The sequence below is a fragment of the Chelonia mydas genome, chromosome 1, assembly GCF_015237465.2.
Source record: "Chelonia mydas isolate rCheMyd1 chromosome 1, rCheMyd1.pri.v2, whole genome shotgun sequence".
In the NCBI taxonomy this organism is placed as follows: domain Eukaryota; kingdom Metazoa; phylum Chordata; order Testudines; family Cheloniidae; genus Chelonia; species Chelonia mydas.
The window spans coordinates 320,879,523-320,903,540 of record NC_057849.1 but is presented as its reverse complement, the minus strand read 5'-3'; the positions used below and the strand labels follow the sequence as shown (position 1 = coordinate 320,903,540).

The window sequence follows — 24,018 nt, the reverse complement described above, 5'->3', positions numbered from 1 at the left end:
TCTCTGGGAGCACAGAGATCAGTTTGGTTTGGCCTAACAGCTTTATCAAAAGTTTTAGAACAGGATTTTTTTTTTAACCTTAATTATAACGTTGTAAATTGGTTTGCTAAACAATTAGGCCCGAGTCCAGTAGCCAGGGAGATTAATTATCCTTATAGTTAGAAAGTTTTTCCTAGCATCTAACCAAAATCTCCTATGCTGCAGATTAAGGTAATTATTTCTTGTCCTGCCTTCAGTGGACATGAAGACCAACTGATCACCACCCTCTTTATAACACTTAACATATCTGAAGATTTATCAGATCCCTCCTTCATAGTCTTTTCTCAAGACTAATGACGACTAGCTTTTTAAGCCTTTCCTCATAAGTCACATTTGCTAAACCTCCTATCATTTTTGTTACTCTCCTCTGGACATCTTTCTTAAAGTGGCACCCAGAAATGGATAGTATTCCAGATGAGGCCTCACCAGTGCCAAGAAGAGGATGACAATTACATTCTGCATCTTACATGACGTTCCTGTTAACGTACCCCAGAATATTAAAGCCATTTTCACAATTGTAACTCTGTTGACTCATTCAATTTGTGATCCATTATAACCTCCATATCCTTTCCAGCAGTACCCACCTAGCCAGTGTTTCCTCATTTTGTACTTGAGGATTTGATTTTTCCATCCTAAGTATAGCACTTTGCACTTGTTTCTACTGAATTATATCTTGCTGATTTCCGACCAATTCTCCAATTTGTCAAGGTCCTTTTGAATTGTAATCTTACTCTTCAAAGTGCTAGCAATCTCTCCCAGCTTGGTGTAGCCACATATTTCATAAGCATATTCTCCATTCCATTAACTATGTCACTAATGTAAATTTTGACTAGTACCAGACCCACTAGATACTGTCAAACTGGCAGGATGTAAGCCATTGATAACTACTTACAGTGTTTCAACCAGTTTATTTCCCTAGTTGGTTTATGACAACGTCATGTGGAACTGTGTCAAAAGCCTTACTAAAATCAAGGAACCACATCCACAGCTTCCCCCCATCCACTAACCCTCTCCAAGACAGAAATTAGGTTGACTTGGCATAATTTATTGACTATTCCCTATTATCCTCTAGATGCTTATAAATGCAGAGTTTAATAAATTTGTTCTATTATCTTTTCAGGTATTGAAATTAAGCTGACTGAAATTAGGCTGACTGGAGTCTATGATATTTTAGAGTGCAATCAGTGAGGCTGTGTCACCCCAGCCCTGCAGCCTTGGGTCCATTTACCTTACCATGAGGCTTTTTAACATATGTATCTTCATTCACCTCTCCTGATACCCCAAAAGGTTGTTCCTAAGAATTTTGTATTTTTTCCACAGGGCTTAAGACTAACACCAAATCTCCTATTTCAAAAGAGCATTTACATGTAAGTTAATACCACACCTTTCGTTTGGCCCGTCACTGAGGTTTGTTTGAACAATACCCACCATGTCTTAACTCTTTTCTGAACCTTTGTACATATTCTATTACTGCTCTTCTTTTGCCTAAGTGTCCAATTCCCAGGAGTCTGAGATCTAAAGGTCCTCTAACATTCCTTCCATGTAGGAGATCAAATGGGGGAGAACCTAGTTGATTTTTGGGGTACCTCTCTGTAAGAGAATAGCAAATAATGCAACAATTCGTCCCAGTCTTGAACTCTCTTCTTTGCCTACATTCCCAGCACGGATTGAAGAGTTCCACTGAATCTCTTCACAAGACCATTTGCCTCTGGATGATATGGGGATGCCTTCCGTTGTTTCACCCCACATAACTTCCATAGCTCACTGAATAGCTGAGACATGAAATAGGACTCACGGTCAGATAAAATCCCTTTAAGGAAACCCACTCTGCTAAAAATAGTAAACCGGACTTGAGTCACAGAATCAGCTTCTATGTTAGTCAGAGCAACTGCTTCAGGATATCTAGTGACAAAGTCCACTACCAACAGGATATAGTTCTTTCCTTTTTGGATAGGCACAGGACTAACAAGGTCTACTGATACCCTATAAAATGCCTCTTCTTTTACAGACCAGCAGCCTATGGGAACTTTCTGTTGTCTGAAAGGTCCTTCCCTTTTTTGTCATAATTCACAAGACCAGCAATAATTCTTCATTCTGTATCCCTGGCCAGTAGAGAGAGAAAAAATTTTTTAAACCTCTCAGAGATTCTCTTACCCCAAATGATTGGCAAAAGGAAAATCACAGGCTAGAAACATTAATTCCCCACAGTCCTGGCCAGGCACAATTACTTGCTTGTAGTGTTTTCAAGGGGTTTTCTCCCATAGGAGCTTCCCTGTAGTGTCTCCCTTCTTCAAAAACACCTTTCCTATTTCCCCTTTCTGGGGCTCTCTAAGAGACATCCTCTTATGCTCTCTAGAGTGGGGTCTCCCCTTTGTTCATCTTCAAAATGCTGGCAACTGACAACTGTGACAGCTGCTTCTGTAACACAGGTCAATTTCTTTCCCCCATAGGGCATACTACTTTTCTCTGCCATGCAGGAGCGGGTCTCAACCCCTCCCACATCTGGGAATATGCTGACTTTTTTTTCCTTCTTCTGTGACAGTGGACTAGGAAGCACCTTCATCTCTCCTCTCAGCAGTTTCTGGGACTTTACCATTTTCCTCTGGAATCTCAGCACAATATTCCCTTTTCCTACAAGTTACAACATTAAAAGCAAAGGAGTACTTGTGGCACCTTAGAGATTAACAAATTTATTAGAACATAAGCTTTCGAAAGCTTATGTTCTAATAAATTTGTTAGTCTCCAAGGTGCAACAAGTACTCCTATTCTTTTTACAGATACAGACTAACACGGCTAGTACTCTGAAACCTAACATTAAAAGCCTTAGTCATATGCAAAATCATTCCCACAAGTATTTCCACAGGCATACTATTCAGCACGCCCACAGTGAAGTCACCCTTTAAACCTTCCCATTCCAAATGAACCTTAGCCAAAGGCACAGGAATTTTAGGTTTCTCTCAGAAGCTCTACCTTCTGTCCAGGTAACATGTCAGTCTTTTGGACTACACTCTCCCTGACTAGAGAGATCTGTGCACCAGAGTATCTCCACCCTATTAATTTTTTACCATTAATTGGCGACTTCAATAAATTCCATATCTACCTTCATAGGGTCAAACCTCACAAAAACTACAGAGGACCTACAGATACCTCTTGAGGACCTGTGCTCTCCCAGCCACCCTTCTCCTTCCCAGAGGTAAAATGAGGTTCCCCCTTTACAACAGGTTTGCATCCCTCTTTCTCTGTCTTGCACTCATTACATATTTTGGCTCACACAAAAGGAATCTGCCAGAATGGCCACTTCTGTACAAAATGTAAAGACTCATCCCATAATACTAGGGCTGTCGATTAATCGCAGTTAACTCACGTGATTAACTCAAAAAAAAATAACTGCAGTCTTAATCACACTGTTAAACAATAGAATACCAATTGAAATTTATTAAATATTTTGGATGTTTTTCTACATTCATATATATTGTATTGTGTTGTAACTGAAACCAAAATGTATATTTTTGATGAACATTTGCACTGTAAAATTGAGACAAAATTCACCTCATACAAGTACTGTAGCGCAGTCGCTTTGTCATGAAAGTGCAACTTACAAATGTAGAATTTTTTTGGTTACAGTACTGCGCTCAAAAAAAATGTAAAACTTTAGAGCCCACAAGTCCACTCAGTCCTACTTCTTGTTCAGCCAATCGCTAAGACAAACAACTTTGTTTACATTACATTATTTACAGGAGATAATGCTGCCCTCTTCTTATTTACAATGTCACCAGAAAGTGAGAACAGGCATTTACATGACACATTTGTAGCCAGCATTGTAAGGTATTGACATGTCAGATATGCTAAACATTTGTATGCCCTTTCATGCTTCGGCCACCATTCCAGAGGACATGCTTCCATGTTGATGAGGTTTTTTTTTGTTTTTATTAAAAGGCGTTAAATTTGTGACTGAACTCCTTGGGGGAGAACTGCATGCCCCCTGCTGTTTTACCAGCATTCTGCCATATATTTCATGTTCACAGCAGTCTTGGATGTTGATCCAGCACATGTTCGTTTTAAGAACACTTTCAATGCAGATTTCACAAAACACAAAGAAAGTACCAATGTGAGATTTCTAAATATAGCTACAGCACTCCACCCAAGGCTTAAGAATCTGAAATGCATTCCAAAATCTGAGAGGAATGAGGTGTAGAGCATGCCTTCAGAAGACTTAAAAGAGCAATGCTCCAATGCAGAAACTACAGAACCTGAACTACCAAAAAATCAAACTTTCTGCTGGTGGCATCTGATTCAGATAATGAAAATGAACATGCATCGGTCCGTACTGCTTTGGACTGTTATTGCGCAGAACCCATCATCAGCATGGACGCACATCTCCTGGCACAGTGGCTGAAGCATGAAGGGACATATGAATCTTTAGCGCAGCTGGCATGTAAATATCTTGCAATGCCAGCTAGAACAGTGCTGTGTGAACACCTGTTCTCACTTTCCAGTGACCTTGTAAACAAGAAGCAGGCAGCATTATCGCCTGCAAAAGTAAACAAACTTGTTTGTCTGAGCGATTGGCTGAACAAGAAGTAGGACTGAGTGGACTTGCAGACTCAAATCTTACTTTGTTTTATTTTTAATGCAGTTTTTTGTACATAATTCTACATTTATAAGTTCAACTTTCATGATAAAGAGATTGCACTACAGTACTTGTATTAGGTGAATTAAAAAATACTATTTCTTTTGTTTTATTACAGTGCAAATACTATTTATTTTTGATGAGTACTGTACACTTTGTATTGTGTTCTAACTGAAAACGTAGAAAACATCAAAATATTTAAATAAATGGTATTCTATAATTATTTAACAGAGCTATTAATTTTTTTAATCACTTGACAGCCCTACATAATATGTTTTCTGACCTCCTCAGTACGTATCCTTCGGAAAGGTTCTTGCACAAAGAGCTCAAACAATTGGTCATATTCCTCAGCCCTCTTCCCCTTTTTACCCATTTTCTCATTAAGTCACATATTTTATAGGCACGTTCACAATGACTCATACCTAAATTTCAACCTATACACTTCAGGGGTGATTTGAATCTTTGCAAAAGAGCTTGTAAAAAGTCAGGATATTTCAAAGCTTCATCAATTGGCATTTCTTTGAATACATTTAAAGCTTCACCAGAGTGTTTTGCAATCAGTGTGTGGACTTTCTTGTCCTCTGGAACATTATGAACCTCACATAGCCTTTCAAAAGTAGTAAGGTATTCTTCAATCCAGTGCAATTCCTTGTATGCAGGGCACAGCTTGTCCCAGCTGAGTGTTCCTTGGATGAAAGGAGTGATTGGAGACAGTGGGATCTGTCCATGCCTTGCCATCATGTCCAGATTATACCATCTCTCCATCTCTACCTCTTCTTTAGCTTTGTTGATGGGCTTCATGGTTTGTGGGTCCGTCCGTCCGTCCCCCAGTTTGATTTATTTTGTACATCTGTTTTATGTTGATAGGCAGCTGCTTCTAGCTCCTCTCTCTGAGAGTGTGCTTCTTCCTGTTGCTGCCCTTCTGCCTCCCTCTCCTTAGCTCTCATCTCTGCTCGCCACTTTTGAGGCTCACGCTCTTTGTCTCTGTTCCTTTTCATTCTCTTCCCATTCACGTTGGATTTGGAAGGTTTCCTGCTGCAGTTTCTCTCTCCCTCCCTCCCCTTCTCCCCAACCACATCCATTCTAGGCTCCCTTGTTAGCTGGGGGATCTGTTTCCTCCCAATGCTGTAGACCCTGAAGCATCAGATAAGTCCTGGTAAACTGCCTGCCCTCTGTTGGCTTTGTTATAATACATGAAGAGGTTTTCTCAATTCCTGTCTTTTCTCCACCATGGAATATGCAGTGATTAGCGCACAATTCTTCTGTTTTTTGTTGTTTTGGGGCATGTGTTTCTTTACTTATCTGGCCCCTGCTTCTGTTCTTCATCTCTCACCCCAAATAAGCAAACAGAAAACTAACCTTTCTTGGACTGTTCCCGAGCCACCATACTTGAGACTCACCTAAAACTAATACCAGTGCTTACATCACTATGACATTTTAGGGTGCAATCCAGACCACTGAGGGAGTATTGTAAGACACCCTGCAACTTTGGGTGTCTTACAATACCTTGCTGCTGTAACTCCTACCTGGGCCACTCATAAGCAGCCTGCCAGCATGAAGGTCACACCCTGAGTGTCTGCATATGGCCACAACTCTGGTTTAGCAACTCTTATTCCTGGTGGAATTCTGTGCCTAAAAATTCTGCAACAAAATTAAAAATTCTGTGCACTATTTAAAAATACTGCATATTTTGTAAAAACAATATAATCACACCAGTTTCAATTCTTTTTGGTCATTTATTTCAAAATACCTGTCAGCAAGTATGTCTGCAACAAGACAGAAAACAAGGAATCTATTTGTCAAAAAAGATTTCCTGAATCTTCTTTATTAGGCATATTAATACAGAACTCGGAGTAATAATTCCCCCCACCCCTCAGAAGCAGTGCAAAGGCTTGGGGGAGTCAGGGGTAACGGAGGAACTGAGGGAGAGGGAAGTAAATTGCTGGGAAGGAGCCTGGGTGTGAACTTTGGAGGGCTGTTGGGTGTGGGTGGGACAAGTATGGAACAGGGTTGGTTGTGGTTTCTTTTTTGAGGGGAAGGGGGGATTGTTAGGGAGCTTCCCCCATGCAGACCCTGGCTGACCCCTAGCCTCTCCCATTCAGTCTGGCACATCTGCCCCGTCCATGTGTCTGTGCCGTCACCCAGCCACTGCCCTGTCCCTATGTAGCTCTGCCCCACTTCCTCCTGTGTCTGTGTCCCCTCCCAGCCATTCCCCTGTCCCTAAGTCTCCCTGTACTCCCTCCCTTTGCCCCCATGTGTCTGTGCCCTTACATAGCCACTGCCCTGTTGCTATGTAACTCTGCCCCACCTCCCCATGTGTCTCTGCGCCTCCACTCCAATTCAGCCCCTGCCCCAGTCTGTCCTCCCCCACTAGCCATTATGAGCCCGTGTGACACACACACCCCTAGAACCCCACAGTTTATCTCCTGACCTGGCCTGACAAGCGCTGCGAAGGAAGCTCTCTTCCCTTGCTGGCAGGGAGCTGCAACTTTGCTCTATTGCCACAGCACCCTCTGGTGGGCAAAAGGCAGAACTGCAGCAACATTTGGCAGAAGCTTTTTCTGTGCAAAAAATTAGAAATATGTGGAGCTCATTAAATATGCATGTGCACAGTGATGCAGAATTCCCCCAGTAGTAAATGCTGAACCCAGCAGCTTGTCAGCAAAACCAGTCTCATTCAGTCTCCCACTAGCTTTAGTTATTACTTGCAGGGTGACGCCAACACATTCCCAGTCCTGAATTCCCACCCTCCCCCAAAAGCGTATTTGTACTGTCCAGCCCTCTCCTGGACAGTTCAGATATTTCAGGTCTGTTGTCCCTGTAAGGGAAAAGTATACAACTTGCCACCTTAAATAGAGTTACCCACACAATTCACAACACTTAATTAAATTTGATTAAAGAACAAAAAAAATTTAACTACAAAGAGAGAAGTAATAAAGTATTAAGTCACAAATGGTTACAAGATAGCTAAAACAATTTCGTTGCTAGCATGGCTGGTGCCTATGATGTTTGCAGTGTAATTTATAGATTGCGGTTTGTATCACACTGAGCTTTGTCAACAGTGAAAGGGATATAATCCTCTCAAACTTTTCTGAAAATTGACTGAATACCACTACTCGGAACAAACTGGTCAAACATTATCAAGGGGAAAGGTTTACGGAGGCAGTTTCTTCAGATGGCTTCTTGAACCAGCAAATTCTAGAACACACAGAGGAGGCTATTCTCTACTTTGTCCTGAGTAATAGCTCTTGAATTAGCCCTTGTACAACTCTAAATTACAATAGATCCTGTCTACACTAGAAATATCATGTAGAATTCTCCCCACTGTTACTAATACTATTTCAGCACCAAAGTAAACATTGGGAGGCCCTGTATGGAAAAGCTGTCGCCATTTTAAGCACCGTATTATCTAACCCTGCAGCTTAACAGATCTAATCAACAAGGCATTTTAAAATGATGAGGCCTGTCTACACTAGGTCTCCTAACCATGATTTAGCAATGTTAGCAACAGCGGGAAATCTTTGCAAAATGACCCTTGCGCAGTGGAAATATAAGTAACAGTAATAACTAGGGAAAGAGTGTGTGCCAAGAACTAGCAGTTAGATTCAGCATGGAGGCTACTTAAGCTGCTGAACACAGATTCATAGATTCTAAGGCCAGAAAGGACCATTATGGTCAACCAGTCTGACCTTCTGTATATCGCAGGCTACAGAACTTCCCCAAAATAATTCTGAGAAAATAAATCTTATCTTGATTTAAAAATTGTCAGTGATAGAAAATCCACCACAACCCTTGGCAGGCCCACCATCAGCAATTTCGGGCCCCAGAGCAGAACAGTCAATGGCTCCCCCTAGAAATGGATGGCTGAGGTTTATGACTACTTTTTATCCTATTGATAACACATTAGAACCCATTATGCGTAAGTCATGGTGTTGCTTGCTCTAGTTAACCTTCCCTTCCCCCCTGCCAGTTACAGCACCAGTGTTAATCAAATTGTGAGCCTAACTATAAGATGTAGAATTTGTTGTTTTGAATTATACATTTATATTAAATACATACATTATGGAATGAAATTTATATAAAAAAACATTTAAAGAAGCACAAAGTAAGAAAAACCTAAAGTATCAAGTAGACTAATTAAACGCCTAATCGTGATTCATGTGTAATCTAAAGACAAGGAAAAAACTGATATACAAGATGTAACTGAACAGGACCAAAGTTCAAATATACAATACTTGTGCTGCGTGACATCAACACCTAGAGCAATGAGGAGACAGCAAGCATGGTGTGCCAAATCTACCAGGAGATCTTAGAGGCAGCGATCTGGGGCAAAGGCCGAGGGAGAACCTGCACCTCGTTCCCTGGCTGAGCTGCAGAGGTGGTCCATCTGGGTTCATGATAGCAGCTCGTGAGCCAGTGCTAGTGTCAGTGAAGGGGAAACTAGCCCCGGCTGCCTCTTGGCAAACTTAGGACAGCTGGATTGGGTGGCTGAACTTGCTGGCTTGTGTTTGGTCAGGAGCTGCAGCCCTGGGGGAGGAAATCTGGTATCGCAGAGGGACCTTGTTCCTCTTCAACGTCTCCCTGTCATCAGCCCTGCAGCCTGAGAGCCAGCACGGCAGGCACAGCGGCTCCCAAGCAGCCAGAGGGGGCAGCAAGCTCCGCAGTTCCCAGGTTGCTGTTGCTGATGCTCTGCCAGGCAAGCAGGGTGCAGCAGCACTCTGGCAAACTGTTACTGTCACAATGAGGGATGGCACTCTGTACAGAGCAGCGGGAAACTGGGTTTTTTTTTTAATTTTTAGAAGTATCTAGCCCATCCTGGGCCCTTTTAAATCACCAGGCCCCTGGGCAATTAACCCCTTTGTGCCATCCCCCCCGCCTCCGGGCGGCAGGCCTGGCCCTTGGTAAATTGTTCCAATGGTTAATAACTCATCGTTAAATGGAAACAGGAAGTTAAGGGGCAAAAAGCCAATAAGGTTAAGTGACAAGGTTTTAAGATGTTATTTGAGCCAAACAGGAATCCTTCAGAAAAGGGGACCCAATTCTTGTGAAGTCAACAGACAGCAGCATCAAACTACAACAGGTAGCACAGGTGCTGGAACTACGGGTGCGGGGGAGAGGGGGTGCTGTAGCACCCCATGGCTTGAAGGGGTTTCCATTATTTACGGGGTTTACAGTTTGGTTCAATGGCTCTAAACACACCTGCTATAAAAACTGTTCCAGCACCTCTGGCAGATACAGTGTAAGATGAAAATTAGGAAGCCTAATAGGGTCTAAAGAGTTTGAAGATCAAGTAGCCAAGGACACAGAAGTAAACAAGAATCTCCAAGTACATAAAAAAACCAGGTAGCCTGAAAAAGAGTCAGCAGGACTGGTAGACTAACAGCATAAAGGGTACAGTTAAGGAAGACTGAGGATAAGGACATTGCATAGACATTGAGTAAAGATGCTGGCAGTAGATCTGAGCTAATAATGGATTTTATTGTTCAGGGACCAAATGGAAAAATCCAGAAAAAAATCTGGCTTGATTCTAAACAAAACCAATTTTTTTCCTTAAATGTTTTGTTTAGATGAAAAACTTAAGATTTCAAAAAAGACATTTTCAGGTTCTCCCTCTCTCTCATTTTTAATTGGTCAATCTTGAACTAAAACATAATTTAGAAATGAAACATTTTGACTGAAGTTTTCCCTCCAGCTTTTTTGTTGGCTGAAACTATTTGTCAAATTTGACACATAGTTTTGGTGCATCAAAAATAAATAAATAAATGTGTGAAAAAAATCTATTTCTTGAGAAAATTTCACCCAGCTCTGGCTGGGAGACACCTAACTCTTTCTATATAATGAAGACAGGATACTGGCAGAAATTGAGGTGTAAAAAAGGTGCTAGAACAAAGTAACACATTAAAAGCCAAGTCACCGGGATCACCATTCCAAAAGGACTTAAAAATGATGTGGCTAAACTGCTAAAGAAAAATATTCAGAGAGAAATCCTGGCCACACTGAAGTCAGTAAGAATTTTGTCACTGATTTCAACAGAGCCTGGACTTCTCCCTCAATTTCCCAATCAAAACCTTTTACTACACTGGAGGACAAGTGAGGCAAATGTGATAATCTTTAATTCCCAGGATCACTCCTCATGTTTTTTTATTTATTGTTTGAGATCAGGCTTTTCTGAGTAGTTACAGTTAATTTAGTGAGTTTTACTTCAGTATCACGTAAATTGGCTAGAATAATCATTAAGAATTAAATTTTAGTATTTAATGTGATGATAGGGACAAACCAAGCTTCTGTAACAATGATTTTTTTTCTTTTCTCCCTTTCAATTGATTAGAATTCTTTTAAAAATTGTCAAAATAATGGCTAAATAAAAGAACAGATAAATTTTTTTGAAATTCCAGATAAGCTTTCACAGTGATCCTCACAAGAGGCTATTAAGGAAACTAGAGTAGCCATGGGAAGGGAAGTTATACACCATCATGAATTAGAAACTGGTTAAGAGATGAAAAACAATAGGAATAAACGGCTGATTTTTATTATGGTAAAGAAATTAACATATGGGTCCCTCACTGGCCTGGTCTAAACTACAAAGGGAGATCAACAGATCTGCTGCCGAGCAGCAGGCCTACTGCTTTAACAAGAGCTAAATGCCATAGTTGACACACTCCACCAATGCTCTGCAGAACACTATGGATACCTTGGAGGAGCCAGAGCCAAAAGACCCCTTCTGTGAACAGCAAAGAGGAGAAAGATGGAGCACATGCAACTGGTGGGGTCCACCTATGCCACGAGCTAGGACCATTTGAGACTCCACTGCACTCTAATCAGTCCCACCGGCTGAGCTTGATGCAGGGAAAGGAATCTTGGGTAAGTGTGTGAATCTATTTTTCATTACTATGTTTAAATGTACAGATGCTACCCCGTCCAACTTAGCAGGACACAGGTATCGATTTTTCATGATTTGTACGAGAAGAGGTCGTAAAACAAATAGGTAGAGTTAGCATCCGCTTTTCATACCCTTGTTGGGTGAGACTGGACTGGGAGGTTGGGGGATGGGACAGGACTTGCAGAACAACTTTTGTACATACTGAGGTACCTTGTATCCGCCTGAGAGATCTCAATGAAACTTTCACAGAAAGTCCTCTCCCAGTTTCTAGGGACAGCAGCCTTATTTCTTCCTCCATGATAGGGCACTTTTCCATGCCAGTCTGTGCTGACTTCAGCAGGCACCACTGCAGTAAACAAGCTAGCAGCATACAGGCCCAAGTGGCTCCAGGACACCACCAGCAGCTATGCATTTTCTGCCTGTGATACCCTCAGGAGCGAGAGATCAGAAAAATCACCAATGCATGTGGAAAACAGTGCCAGTACTCCGTGACATGTCCATGTACTCAACCCAATGGAAACAGGCAGAAATTGTACTGCTTCATGTGACTGAACAATTCTTTCCTCAGCCATACTGAGACTGGGCATGGGACTGGACAGCAGTGCAGTGTCGAGGTGCTCCAAAGCGGAAATCTCATAAGCATGTCTTATTTAAAATTTTAGGGGAGCAAGGGAAGGAGTTCTGACCCTTAACTTTTGCTTTCTGTTGTTACTATAAATGATAACTCTGTTTTATCTGTAGCTCCTCCTGTTGCTGCTTTGAACACTTGACCATGATAAGGAAGAGAACGAACAGAACTCAGGAGGATATGTTTACCGAGACCTTGCAAGTCAGCGTTACACCAAATCATGAACAGAGGGACCTGGATGGTGAATATTTCAGATAATATGGAGAAGGAAAAAACGTACAGGAGAAAGGCCCAAGAATCACAGCAGGAAACAGAGAGGGAGCTGTACCAGGACATAATGGGGCTTCTCCAGCAGCAAACACAAATGCTACAGACTCTCGTTGACCTACAAGTTCAACAAACACAGGTTCCCCTCCTGTTGCAGTCAATGGAGAAATCCATTTCAACAGCTTCCTACACCCCTCAACATTCCACGTGCCATGATGGGCCACATCTCTATACTTACTATCCCCGGTGTGAAATGGGAAGGACACCACAGCTTCAGATAAACCAACAGTGGCTTCACAGATCAGTGTATGATAGCCAAAGTGGGGTAAAATAGACAAATGTTCTTTCCCCTTGTTAAGTTCTGTTCCATTAATTTTTTTCAGAGGTTTTTATTGTATTTTTCAGCTTTGGTATGAACAAATTTTTTTGGAAGTTAATGTGTTATTTCAGGAGATGTGTTGTAGAATGCCTAGCACTACTCAAAACACCCACAACTTGTTTATTGTACAGGGTGACAGCACTCATAGGATCAGTGACAAACACTGTAATAATTGTACACCAAGTACTACACAATCGCTTACAGACCCTGAAACTTCAGGGCCAGGTAGAGCACCAACACACCACATTACTGTGGTTGACTGTTAAAGTGCTCTTTCAATGCATTCCTCAGCCACATAGCTCCGCCTTGAGCTCTTCTAATAGCCCTTGTGTCTGGCTGTTCAAATTCAGATGACTGCCACTTCATCTCTCTCCATCACAACAGCCATTTTCCCCCTATTGTTTCACAGATATTATGCAGGACACAACAAGCTAAAGCCATTGGGATATTTTTCCCCACCGAGATCCAATCTTGTGAGTAAACACTGCCACCAGCATCTCTTCAATCTACCAAAAGCACATTCAACTGTCATTCTACACCTGCTGAGCTGGTAGCTGAATTTCTCCTTGGTGCTGTCAAGGTGGCCAGTGTACAGCTTCATTAGCCAAGGGAGCAAGGGGTATGCAGGGTTCCCCAGCATCATTATTGGCATTTCAACCTCACCAGTGGTACCTGCTTCAGCTTTCTGAGCAATCCTGTGTTCTTAAAGATGCATGTCATGCACCTTCACTGACAACCCATAACATTACTGGCGAAGAGTCCCTAGTGATCCACCAACATTTTTATAATCACAGAAAACTAGCCTCTTCTGTTGATGTATTATGTGGCAAAATAAGCTGAGGCCAAAATAGGAATACGCATGCCATCTATTCCCCCCCCCCGCTGCAGTCCAGGAACTCCACTACTGAAAAGCTATCTACTACATCCTGCTTGTTACCAAGTCACAGGCCTACAAAGCAGATGACAACTAATAGCTCTGCATGACAACAGCCCCCATTGTGGATTTTCCATAATGACTGCCCACTGACTGGCAGCAAGCCAGCACTGCAAGCTTCCACAATACGATCACCATTCGTTTCTCAACTGTCAGCGAAACTCTCATTCTGGTGTCTCTGAGCTGGTGGGTTGGTGTGAGCTCAGCACACAGATGCAGGAATGTGGCCTTTTGCATCTGAAAGTTTGGCACCCACTATAATGTAGGTTTGGGACAATGAATAATATGATCCAACCAATCAGTGCTTGTTTCTTAGACCCAAAAGCACCACTCCACCATCTTCTGCTGCTCAATGAATGCCACCAAAAGCCTTGAATTGGTTTTCACTATGTGTCCCACAGGAAATGGTCCTCCACAAAATTATCACGTCCCCCAATGCTGTTCTTCCTAAGGCTCTACACATACTGAAGGAGTGTGCGTCCTGTGTTTCCAACACTTATGACCATAGTGCATATCTACATGGGCTCCATGCTTCTGTCAGAGATAGCGGACACTGAAAAATGCTGCAGGGTGTGTGGGATTTTAAAGATGAAAAAATATGGGATATGGATGGCATTATGGAGATTTGATCCCCTTGCTCCCAATCACGATTTGTTCTGCTGCTCCCTCCATTGTCAAAATGTCCCAAAAGCCAATGACCCAGAGAAGGTGATTGGTACACTAGGATACCTACTCACGGTGTATCACACTGTGCATTGACACAAGCAATCCTGGTGAGCATGCGCAGCACTGACACAAGAAGCCAAGTATGCACACGCATGAGTGATACACTAACTGCGGTGGCTTTATGCCAACATACTTTATGTTTGTCTAAGTTTGTAGTGTATACATGGCCATAGTTGTGTACAAGAATTAGTAGTGTTAATATATTAACAGTCTGGAAAAGGAGATAAGCAGCAAGGTAGAAAAATTTACTGATGACAAAAGTTATTTTGAATAGTTAAGAACAGAGAAGACAAACTTCAGATGGTCTAACAAAGCCAGGTGAGCAGGCAGCACAATGCCTAGCAGTGCAATTCACTGTTACCAAATGCAAGGCAATACACCTTTGAAGTAACATGTTAAACTAGGGGTCTCCATTCCATGTCCTCATCCTACCCCTACGCTAGGGGTTCTGACACACCCATGTCAGGAGTTCGGTCTTCCCCCATTAATCTGCCCACTAAGGAGTTCCCGGAGTGCAACCTGGACGTAGGACAGCTGAGCTAACTGTCCCACCAACCTGGGGGGTCTCCCTCTCACACTGTGATGCTGTTGGCAAGCTACAATCACTGGCAGGTACTGCCCTTACACACCCAACTGAGTTACATGAATGCTTCTCCCAGCCACTAATGAACAATGGAGAGGCTCCAGCCAATTCCCCCCAGCTCCCCAGCCTTGCACCCTAGAACTATACCGTCTTGCCCTGGTTAGAAGCCTGGCCAGTGTAAGTTCATTATCCAGTCCACCCCTACCTCGATGTGACAAGGACACGCACTAGCCTTTGTAAACTGACCTGAGATTTCCCAAGCACTTTAATCAAAACACGTTAGTTTAGGTAAAATATAAAACAGATTTATTAACTACAGAAAAATAGATTTTTAGTGATTATAGGTAGTAAGCATAAAGGTCAAAGTAGGTTACCTAAAAAATAAAAGTAAATTTGCAGTCTGAATTCTATAAACTAAACAGGATTTGAATCAATCAGCATCTCACCCTGATAGATGGTGCAAACAGACTACAGATCTTCAAGGCACAGGCTGGAACTGCCTTCCAGCCCAGGACCACCCTCCCAGTTCAAAATCTTTGTCCTCCAGACATGTTTCCAGGTGTTGAGTTGTGAGGGGAATGAGAGCAAGTCATGAGGTCACTTCCCCTTTTTACAGTTTCTTCCAACTTGCTGGAAAGATCTTTTGATATGAGGTGGGTCAAGCTGTCTCCATTGTATACATGCTCTAAGATGGTTGTTGGGACAGTGGATTCCCTTCAATGGGCCATCAGCAGGTCTTGCTACTCCACTTTTGTACCTGAAAGGCTAGTTGTGGGTGTTCCCAGCCTCACAACATATTTCAGTAACACACAACAAAATTTCATAACTTCACATACAAAGACAGTACATACAACCCAACAGGAGGATATTAGTGTTCAACAGATCAAGACTTTTAAAATGATACCTCACAAGGCATACTTTGTATGAAACATATCAATTATATGACAGTGGTGAATATGCAGGTTCCAGAGTGCCACTTTCAGGTACAGAGTGCCACACAAGGGTTCTGTGGGCCCCCCAACAACAGTCCCTGATATATTACAATTACGGCCACACAGAGCCTCTGCCATGGTGAGCACGGGGACAACGAAGGGGCACAGAGCCCCAGGCACAGATTAGAGGGAGCTGCAGGGAGTCCTTGAAATAAAAAGGGGAAGGAGGGAGGCACACAGAGTTTGTGAGGTAGAATGGAGGAATGGACACACACCAGCGGCTCCATACATTGTGGTCAGCCTAGAGAAAGCAACAGAGTATGTGATCCTCTAGTTAAAAACTGCTAGCATTTTAAATCAGAAGAACTTTTCCCTTTTTCAGCTATGTTGTTTCCTAGTAAAACCATAGCAATGTATCTTCACCTTTAAGATATTACAAAATGCTTTAGCACATCCACGAGAACACTAGCTAACTAAAAAGTTTAGTTTTCAGAAACTGCTTTTGGCTTTCCCAGATATGAATTTGTTTATTCAGTTTGTCAAATTAGATTTCTCCCCTACACCAAAGATTCGTTTAGAGATGTTTAAAAAATAATAATACCACCTTAATAACTATTGAAAGCTTTATTTAACAATGATAAACCAAGGACTAAAAGGGCACATTTTCACCTTGCAAGACACATATGCCCCAATATTAACTAAACATCTCATTTAGTGATATAGCAATTACTGACAGGAACCAAAAGTGATACCCTATACAAAAAAAATAAAAAAATAAAAATAAAACCCACTTTCCTGTAAGCCTGCATGTGCTACCTTCTTGATCTTGGTCCCTGTACACAGTGCATGTCTTCACAGTTCATCTAACAGGTTGCCCAATACTGAGAATGACGCAGGCAGAGCTGGACTATATACTAGACTAACTGCAAGAAGGCAAAACACATATAGGTGTGCAAGGAAACAATTTGTAAAAGTAAATTTAATTTATTTCTGAAAATTGTTTTTAGTGTCATACAGTGTAAAGTATTATAAAAATATTTACCTTGGTATTGGTCCAGAAAAAGGACAGGATAACTTAGTTTCCTGCTTCAAAAAACTAGAAGCACTTGCTGCATAATTCTGGGGGGTCCAATTTATAATGCTAAATTGACCTTGCAACTCAGCACTGCAGAAAACTGTGCCTAGCCTGCAGCAAAGCTCTGAAATCCATCCATCAAATATTAACTCTTATCTAGAAAAACAATGCCAAAACAAGCTTTTTAATACCCTGCCACCCCTAGTTTTTGATAGATTGGCCCAGTGACCCAACAGGACTTTCTTGCCACACTGTATGAGATACGGAGATGTTTTTCGAGGAAATGGTGACAACATGCTGATTGTTCACATGGTATTCCTTAACCAAAAGATCAGAGTCCAGTTCACAGTACTTATTTTTAAAGTCCTACATGGGCAGAGGGCCAGCTACTAAGTCCCTCTCCCTCCCTCCCCAACCCCTTCACATTACATTCGGCAATGACACTAAAGCTAATGAAACTCAGATTCAAATTCATGGGTGGGTAGAGCGGAGAGCTGTCAGGAGTAGCAGCCGTGTTAGTCTGTATCCGCAAAAAGAACAGGAGTACTTGTGGAGGGCTGATAGTTGCCGAGTCTGCTCTCCACTAGAAAGGAGTTCAGTAACAGTCTTGCCCCACTTAGGACAGATTATAAATTCTGGTTTCAGAGTAACAGCCGTGTTAGTCTGTATTCGTAAAAAGAAAAGGAGTACTTGTGGCACCTTAGAGACTAACCAGTTTATTTGAGCATGAGCTTTCGTGAGCTACAGCTCACTTCATCGGATGCATAGCATATCGTGGAAACTGCTATGCATCCGATGAAGTGAGCTGTAGCTCACGAAAGCTCATGCTCAAATAAACTGGTTAGTCTCTAAGGTGCCACAAGTACTCCTTTTCTTATTATAAATTCTGTTCATCCTGGATTTTGCTAAATAATCATGTGTCACTGACAATGGTTGCTTGGAAGTCATCCACTGGGACTGGAACACTAAGTAAGCAGCTTAAACCAGAGGTGGCTTCTTCCTCAGAGGCTGAATTATGCATCTGTTTTTATAAGGTGTCCATACGGTAAAGGACGTTATATATGTGTGCAACAGCTCGTACAGGATTTTTTATTATTAGAGATAGGCATATAATGAGAAGTAAAACTTACATCATATAAAAAAAAGTAGAGGTTTCCAATTGTATCTAGCATACACTGAAGGAAACTAACCGTAGCATTAACTTTGTCCAAACTACTAGCTTTAAACTATGTTAAGGAGTATCAGGCCTACTCTAGCCTTTTCTGAGAGTTTGCAGTGGAATCCCTAGGCAGTCGGCAGCGTTTTAAACAACGCAGCAGTTAAACACTGGCAAACTGATCTATTATACTGGTACTCCTACTGTTGCTACCACCAGTGGAGCTACACTAGTGGAAATCTAAGAAAAAACATCTAGTATAGATTGAGTTTAAGAACATGCAGCACAATTTACATCCATACCACGAAGATTCTGAACAGTATTTTAAATTTATTACAGAGCAGTATTTGAGACCTGCTGGTGGTTAACCTCAAACATGGTTCCAACTTGGAAGGTTCACTTACATCTAGGATGTCCAGACAGCAAGTATGAAAAACTGGGACAGAGTGTGAGGGGTAATAGGCACCTATATAAGAAAAAGCCCCGAATATTGGGACTGTCCCTATAAAATCGGGACATCTGGACGCCCTACTTACACCCCCTCCTCTGCCCAAAACAGCCATGGTAAATTCATTGACATAGTTCCTAGAAGGGTAACGTACATGGGTTAAACCAGTTTTGAAAGCAGTTTCACTAAGGCCTGGTCTACATTATAAAATTAGGTAGGTTTAACTACATCCATCAGGGATGAGAAAAATCCATACCCGAGTGGAGTAATTAAACCGACCTAAGTCCCCATGTAGACAGCACTCGGTTGACCGAAGAATTCTCCCGTTGAGCTGACTACCGCCTCTCGGGGAAGTGGATTACCTATGCTGACGAAAGAACCCCTTCTCTTGGTGTAGATGTCTATACTGAAGCACTCCAGCAGCACTTTAAGGGTAGACCAGCCCCCTGACTGACTTGGTTAAACTGATCTAATTTTCTAGTGGAGACCAGGCCTAAACATAGTTTAACCACTAAAAACACTTTTTTTCTTCACTACCCTAGAATGAGACCCTTCCCTCCAGATCCTAAGCAATACATTTCTCAAACAACTTCTACAGTGAAACTAAACAAAGCTTTAGAGAAAATAATATGGTAAGTATATTATAAATTACAAACATATTAGCAAGAATAGTAAAATTTAAGGGCACTGTTAACTAACTTACACTCCAAATTTGGATTTGGGAGGGAAAATACACAAAAGTTGGAATATTCAAAGCCAATTAGGGGATTGAGTCATAACTCCGATTCATTTCAGTGGAAGGTGAGCAGCTAAGGAGCTGGGTTTGGAAGTTTTACCTGGAGGATCTGACACCCAATATTAGCATTGATTGTTCCCTTTACAGCACTGTGAAGTCACAACTAGAAACGAAACAAACGTGACGCCAACCAGCACAGCTTCACTGTCCAAAGTTGAATGGGGGGGGGGGGGGGGGGGGCTGGGGGAGCCCTCATTGAGAAACGCTAGACATGGAACATACTAACAGCTTCTTAAAACAACTGAAAGAAACAGGGTCAAGGGGTTTTCAACAACATTCACTTTACAATTTTCTCAACACAGCCCGCCCCACCCTTCTTTGGGATCCCCCAAAACACCACCTTTATAGCTGGCAAGACGATTTTTTTTAAGAGCAAGGCGAGCCAGGCAGCAGCATCTCCCCTTTGCTGCCACACCACCAGGCGAGTCGCTCTCCAAACGCGAGGTTTTTTCCTCAGTACGCCCCAAGTGACACGCTGCCGCTGAGCGCTTGGCAACTGCCCGTGCGCAGCCAGCGGGCCCCGCGGTACCACTGACCCTCTCGGGCCTCAGGCCCCCACAAACCTGCTGCGGGCGCCGCCAACACCCGCCAGCGCCGAGCGTCCGCCGGCGCCGGTTTCACTTTCCAGCTCGCTTCCACTCTCCAGTTCCCGGCAGCCCCCCCCGCTTAAAGAGGTCACCACCCCCGCACCCGGGATACCCTGCCAGGCCCGGCCCGGGCCAGCCCAGCCCCTCCACCGGGCACCCCGGTCTCATGCCACCACCGGGACCACAGGGCAGCCTCCCAGCCCTCCCCCCAGCTCGGGGGAGCCCCGGGGGCAACCCAACCCCCTCCACTGGGTACCCCGGCCTCATGCCACCACCGGGACCCTCCGCCAGCCTCCCCCCGGGGGCAGCTCCCCTCCAGTCCCGGCCCCGTGCCGCTCTGCGGCCCCTGCCCAGCCCGACAGGCAGCGGCCGCAGGTCCCGCCGGTGCCGTGCGCGGCGCCCCCCGTGCCCCGCTAGCCCCCGGCCGGGCGTCGTCGGGAGCCCGGTGCCCTGCGCGCCATGCGCCGGCCGAGCCCACGCACGCAGAGGTGACCCCGGCCAGGCCCGCCGCCCCCCTACCTTGTAGGAGTCGGTGGCGAGCAGGATGTTGAACTCTGCGCCTGCCGCTGCACGTTCCATCTTGCCGAGCACGAGCCGCCGCCGCGAGCAGGGACAATCACAAACGGGCTGTGCCGCCGCCGCCGCCGCCTCCCCTCGCTGCCAAGAGCCTCCCTGAGGGGTGGAGCTACCGCTCCACCTCCCCCCCATTAGATTTCGACCTGCGACGGGAGGAGGTGGGGCTATGAGGTCACGCAGAGGAGGGCGGGGCCTGCGCCTCCACGCATTCTCGAAGTGAGCGGGGCGGAGTCAGCACTTCACGTTCTCTGTCGTAGGACTCGATCGCCCGGCGGCAGGAAGGAGGCGGAGCCGAGGCGGTGACGCCACAAGGGTAGCCGCTCTACTCTCTCTTTCTATTGGCTGGAGTCGCTCCCCTGAGCTGGGCGGCCGGAGAGGGAAAGATGCTCAGTCAGGAGAGGCGGTGACCGAGCGGGGAGGGGGGGAGAGAGGAAGGAGTGTTTGCGCATGCGCGCTGGCGCAGCACTCGCTGCTTTCGATTCTCCGGAGCTGCGGTGGGCGCGGGGAAGTGGCTCAGGCCTCGCCCTGGCCGGTTTCTGCTTAGCCCGCCCCGCCCTTGGCTGCGGAAGCCCCGTGTGCTGGGCTGCTCCGGGGTTCCCGCCCACGGCGGGAGGCCGGGCCCCGAAGACAGCTGTTTCGCAGCGGAGGAGTGTCCGGAGCAGGGATGGGTCCGGATCGTCTGTGGGGCCAGCGCGGCTGAGAGCCCCGCTCTGTAGAGCAGCAGCTCCCCTCAGCGCTGCTGGGAGCCCCGCTGTAGCTGCCGGGCTGGCTGGGGCTTGCCGAAGGGGAGCAGGGCGCGCAGGCCGGCCCGGAGTCCCGTCTGAACCCCGCATGAAGAGGGCTCAGGGCTGCCGCAGAAGTTACTGGTCCTCCACGACGGCCTGCAGGAGAAAGTTGTTTGGAGACACTTCGGCTCATCCCCGGAGTCCAGTCCCTCGTCAAGAATGCCACGGCTCCTGCACCGCCGCGGGACAGAGCCCACGTGCCTCGGCCCGCCCCCCAGCCACGCCTAGGACACTGCTCCTACTCCGGAGCGGTCCCTGCAGGGTGGTCTCTCTTCCCCAGGGGAGGCATCTGCTGCCACATCTCTCCTGAGCCGTGGGGCTGAGTTCTGCACACACAAGCCTACCGCGACCAACTCCTCTGCGCCCCCCTCGCTGGTTTACCTCCTGTGTAGCAAATGCTCTGTAGAGCTCCTTCGTCATGGCAGCCAGGCCAAATTTGAGTGATTGGCCTGCCTGGCATGTGGGGTTCAGAGTTAGACCAGCTGCCCCTTCTCCAGGAGATAAATCAGGAGCTTTTTGGCTGTAAACAGGAGCCTCTTTGACAGAGTGGGAGATGGTCAGTACAAACACCACAGCCAGCACACACACACTAACCCCAAGCTTCACTCTGAAGTCTAGAAAGTCTGAGTCAGTGTGAAGCAATAGGAACACCTACAAGCATGGGTGAGAGGTCGTTTTGTATTGAATATCACCAGATTCTATCTTCACTGGGATTCACTGTCTACTGTTTAGTTTTTAAATTTTTTTCCACACACACAACTGTACAAATTACGTCTGTTACTCCTGGGGGAATTCTGTGCCACTGTGTAATGCAGAATTTTGCAGAAATTAATGTTGTGGGTTCAGAATTTACTTTCCTCCACAGAAATGGGCGGCAGTGGTGCTCTCTACCACTAGGGGCCACTGGACCCAGCAGAGCCCAGTTTGCACATAAGACACTGCTGGGAGGAGTGGGAGGGAGCTAGAGTAGGGGTGGGCAAACTTTTTGGCCCGTGGGCCACATCATGGTGTGATACTATATGGAGGGCCGGGTAGGGAAGACTGTGCCCCCCAAACAGCCTGGCCCCCACCTGCTATCTGCCCCCACCCACTTCCCGCTCTCTGACTGCCCCCCTCAGAATCCCCAACCCGTCTAACCCCCCTGTCCCCTGACTGCCTCCCACCCCCTGACAGGCCCCCTGGGACCCTACCCCCATCTAACCCACCCTGTTCCCTGACCACCCCCAGAACCTCTACCCCATCCAACCGCTCCCTGTCCCCTGACGGCCCCTGGAACCCCCTACCCTACTGCCGCCCCCTTACCATGCCGCTCAGAGCAGCAGGAGCTTGCAGCCCTGCTGCCCACGTGGCAAAATCACTGCAGGGAAGAGGGAACAGCAGGGGAGGGGCCCGGGACTAGCCTCCCCGGCTAGGAGCTCAGGGGCCAGGCAGGACATTCACGCGGCCCAGATGTGACACGTGGGCTGTAGATTGCCCAGCTCTGAGCTAGAGGGTACTTGGCAGCTGCACTTCCCAACATGCCCTGAGGGAAAGAGTGCGGTGCAGGAAACTCTGCAAGCCTGGGACCAAGCATCAGGCTGTTTCACTCTCTGGGGGAGGAGGGGGCAGGTGGCTGGGCAAGGAGGAGGGAGGCTCTGTGGCTGGGCTGAGGGGGGAGTGCAGGTGTCTGGCCCCCAGCTGGGATCTGGGGGTGGGGAAAGGGGGCAGAGAAACAGGAACTGGGTTGTCATAGGGGTTTCTTTAACTCTCTACTCCTGGAGGACTTTGTGTGTGTGTCTGTATTGTTACAGACATACTTGCTGACAGGTATTTTGAAATAAATTACAAAAATAATTGAAACTGTTGTGATTATGTATTGTTATTTTGACAAAATTTGCAGATTTTTTTTTTTTTTTTTTTTTTGGTGCAGAATGCCCCCAGGAGTAATCTGTGTGAGAGCATGGGCTTTTAGCCACTAGCTTTTAATATGCAGGAGGCAATGGCCTCCACTTGGGAAGATTCCTCCTCTGCCTTGAACATTAAAATACTAAATGTTACTCTGTTCTATATAGGTTTTCAGTTATATAGGCTTGTCACTCTGAATCCTAGGATGGCTGTAGTCAGTGTAAAGAGGGAGAAACAGCTACAAGCATAGTAGGGAGCCTTTTTTCACTAAAATATCACTACGTTCAGTCACTGTGATTCAGACTATTATTGTCGAATTTTTGGGATCTCAGCCATTTTGACTTTACAAATTACACCCTTTCAATGAAACTGTTGTATGCATATTAGTGTAGAGTATGAGGGAGATTACACAGATGGTAGAACTTGGCTGAACTGCTACATCTATACAACAACACAGGCTTTCAGGTACTAGTTATTGAATAATACACAAGAACAAAATCCTCCAGAAATACCACCAGCCAAAGCTGACAGTGCCAGCATGTCCAGGGACTATCCAGCAAGGCTGTAGGGGAAAATGGTGATCCTTCACCATTGCAGCTGAGTACATAAAGTAAAGTTATAGCCCCACCAATTCATGGTGTATAGGCAAATCCTCACACATGGGAGAACAAATCCTCCATTGAAACAAATGTGAACCAGTGCAAAAATATAGT

The 24,018-nt window shown here is 45.0% G+C and overlaps 1 protein-coding gene across 7 annotated transcripts in view; it reads right to left on the bottom strand.

The window, feature by feature from the left end:
- The window catches only part of NAMPT (nicotinamide phosphoribosyltransferase), a 64,951-nt gene extending 41,515 nt beyond the window's left edge, over nucleotides 1-23,436 (bottom strand). Inside the window, exon 1 of one of the 7 annotated variants that reach the window (XM_037889149.2) lies at nucleotides 20,580-23,436. In XM_037889149.2, coding sequence (XP_037745077.2) covers nucleotides 20,580-20,768 — 189 coding nt within the window. In that variant the 5' untranslated portion in view covers nucleotides 20,769-23,436. Of the gene's footprint in view, nucleotides 1-19,513; nucleotides 19,674-20,579 lie in introns of those variants that run through there. The other 6 variants (XM_037889153.2, XM_037889148.2, XM_037889151.2 and 3 more) reach the window with 6 other exon arrangements.
- Between the last annotated feature and the right edge of the window lie 582 nt (nucleotides 23,437-24,018).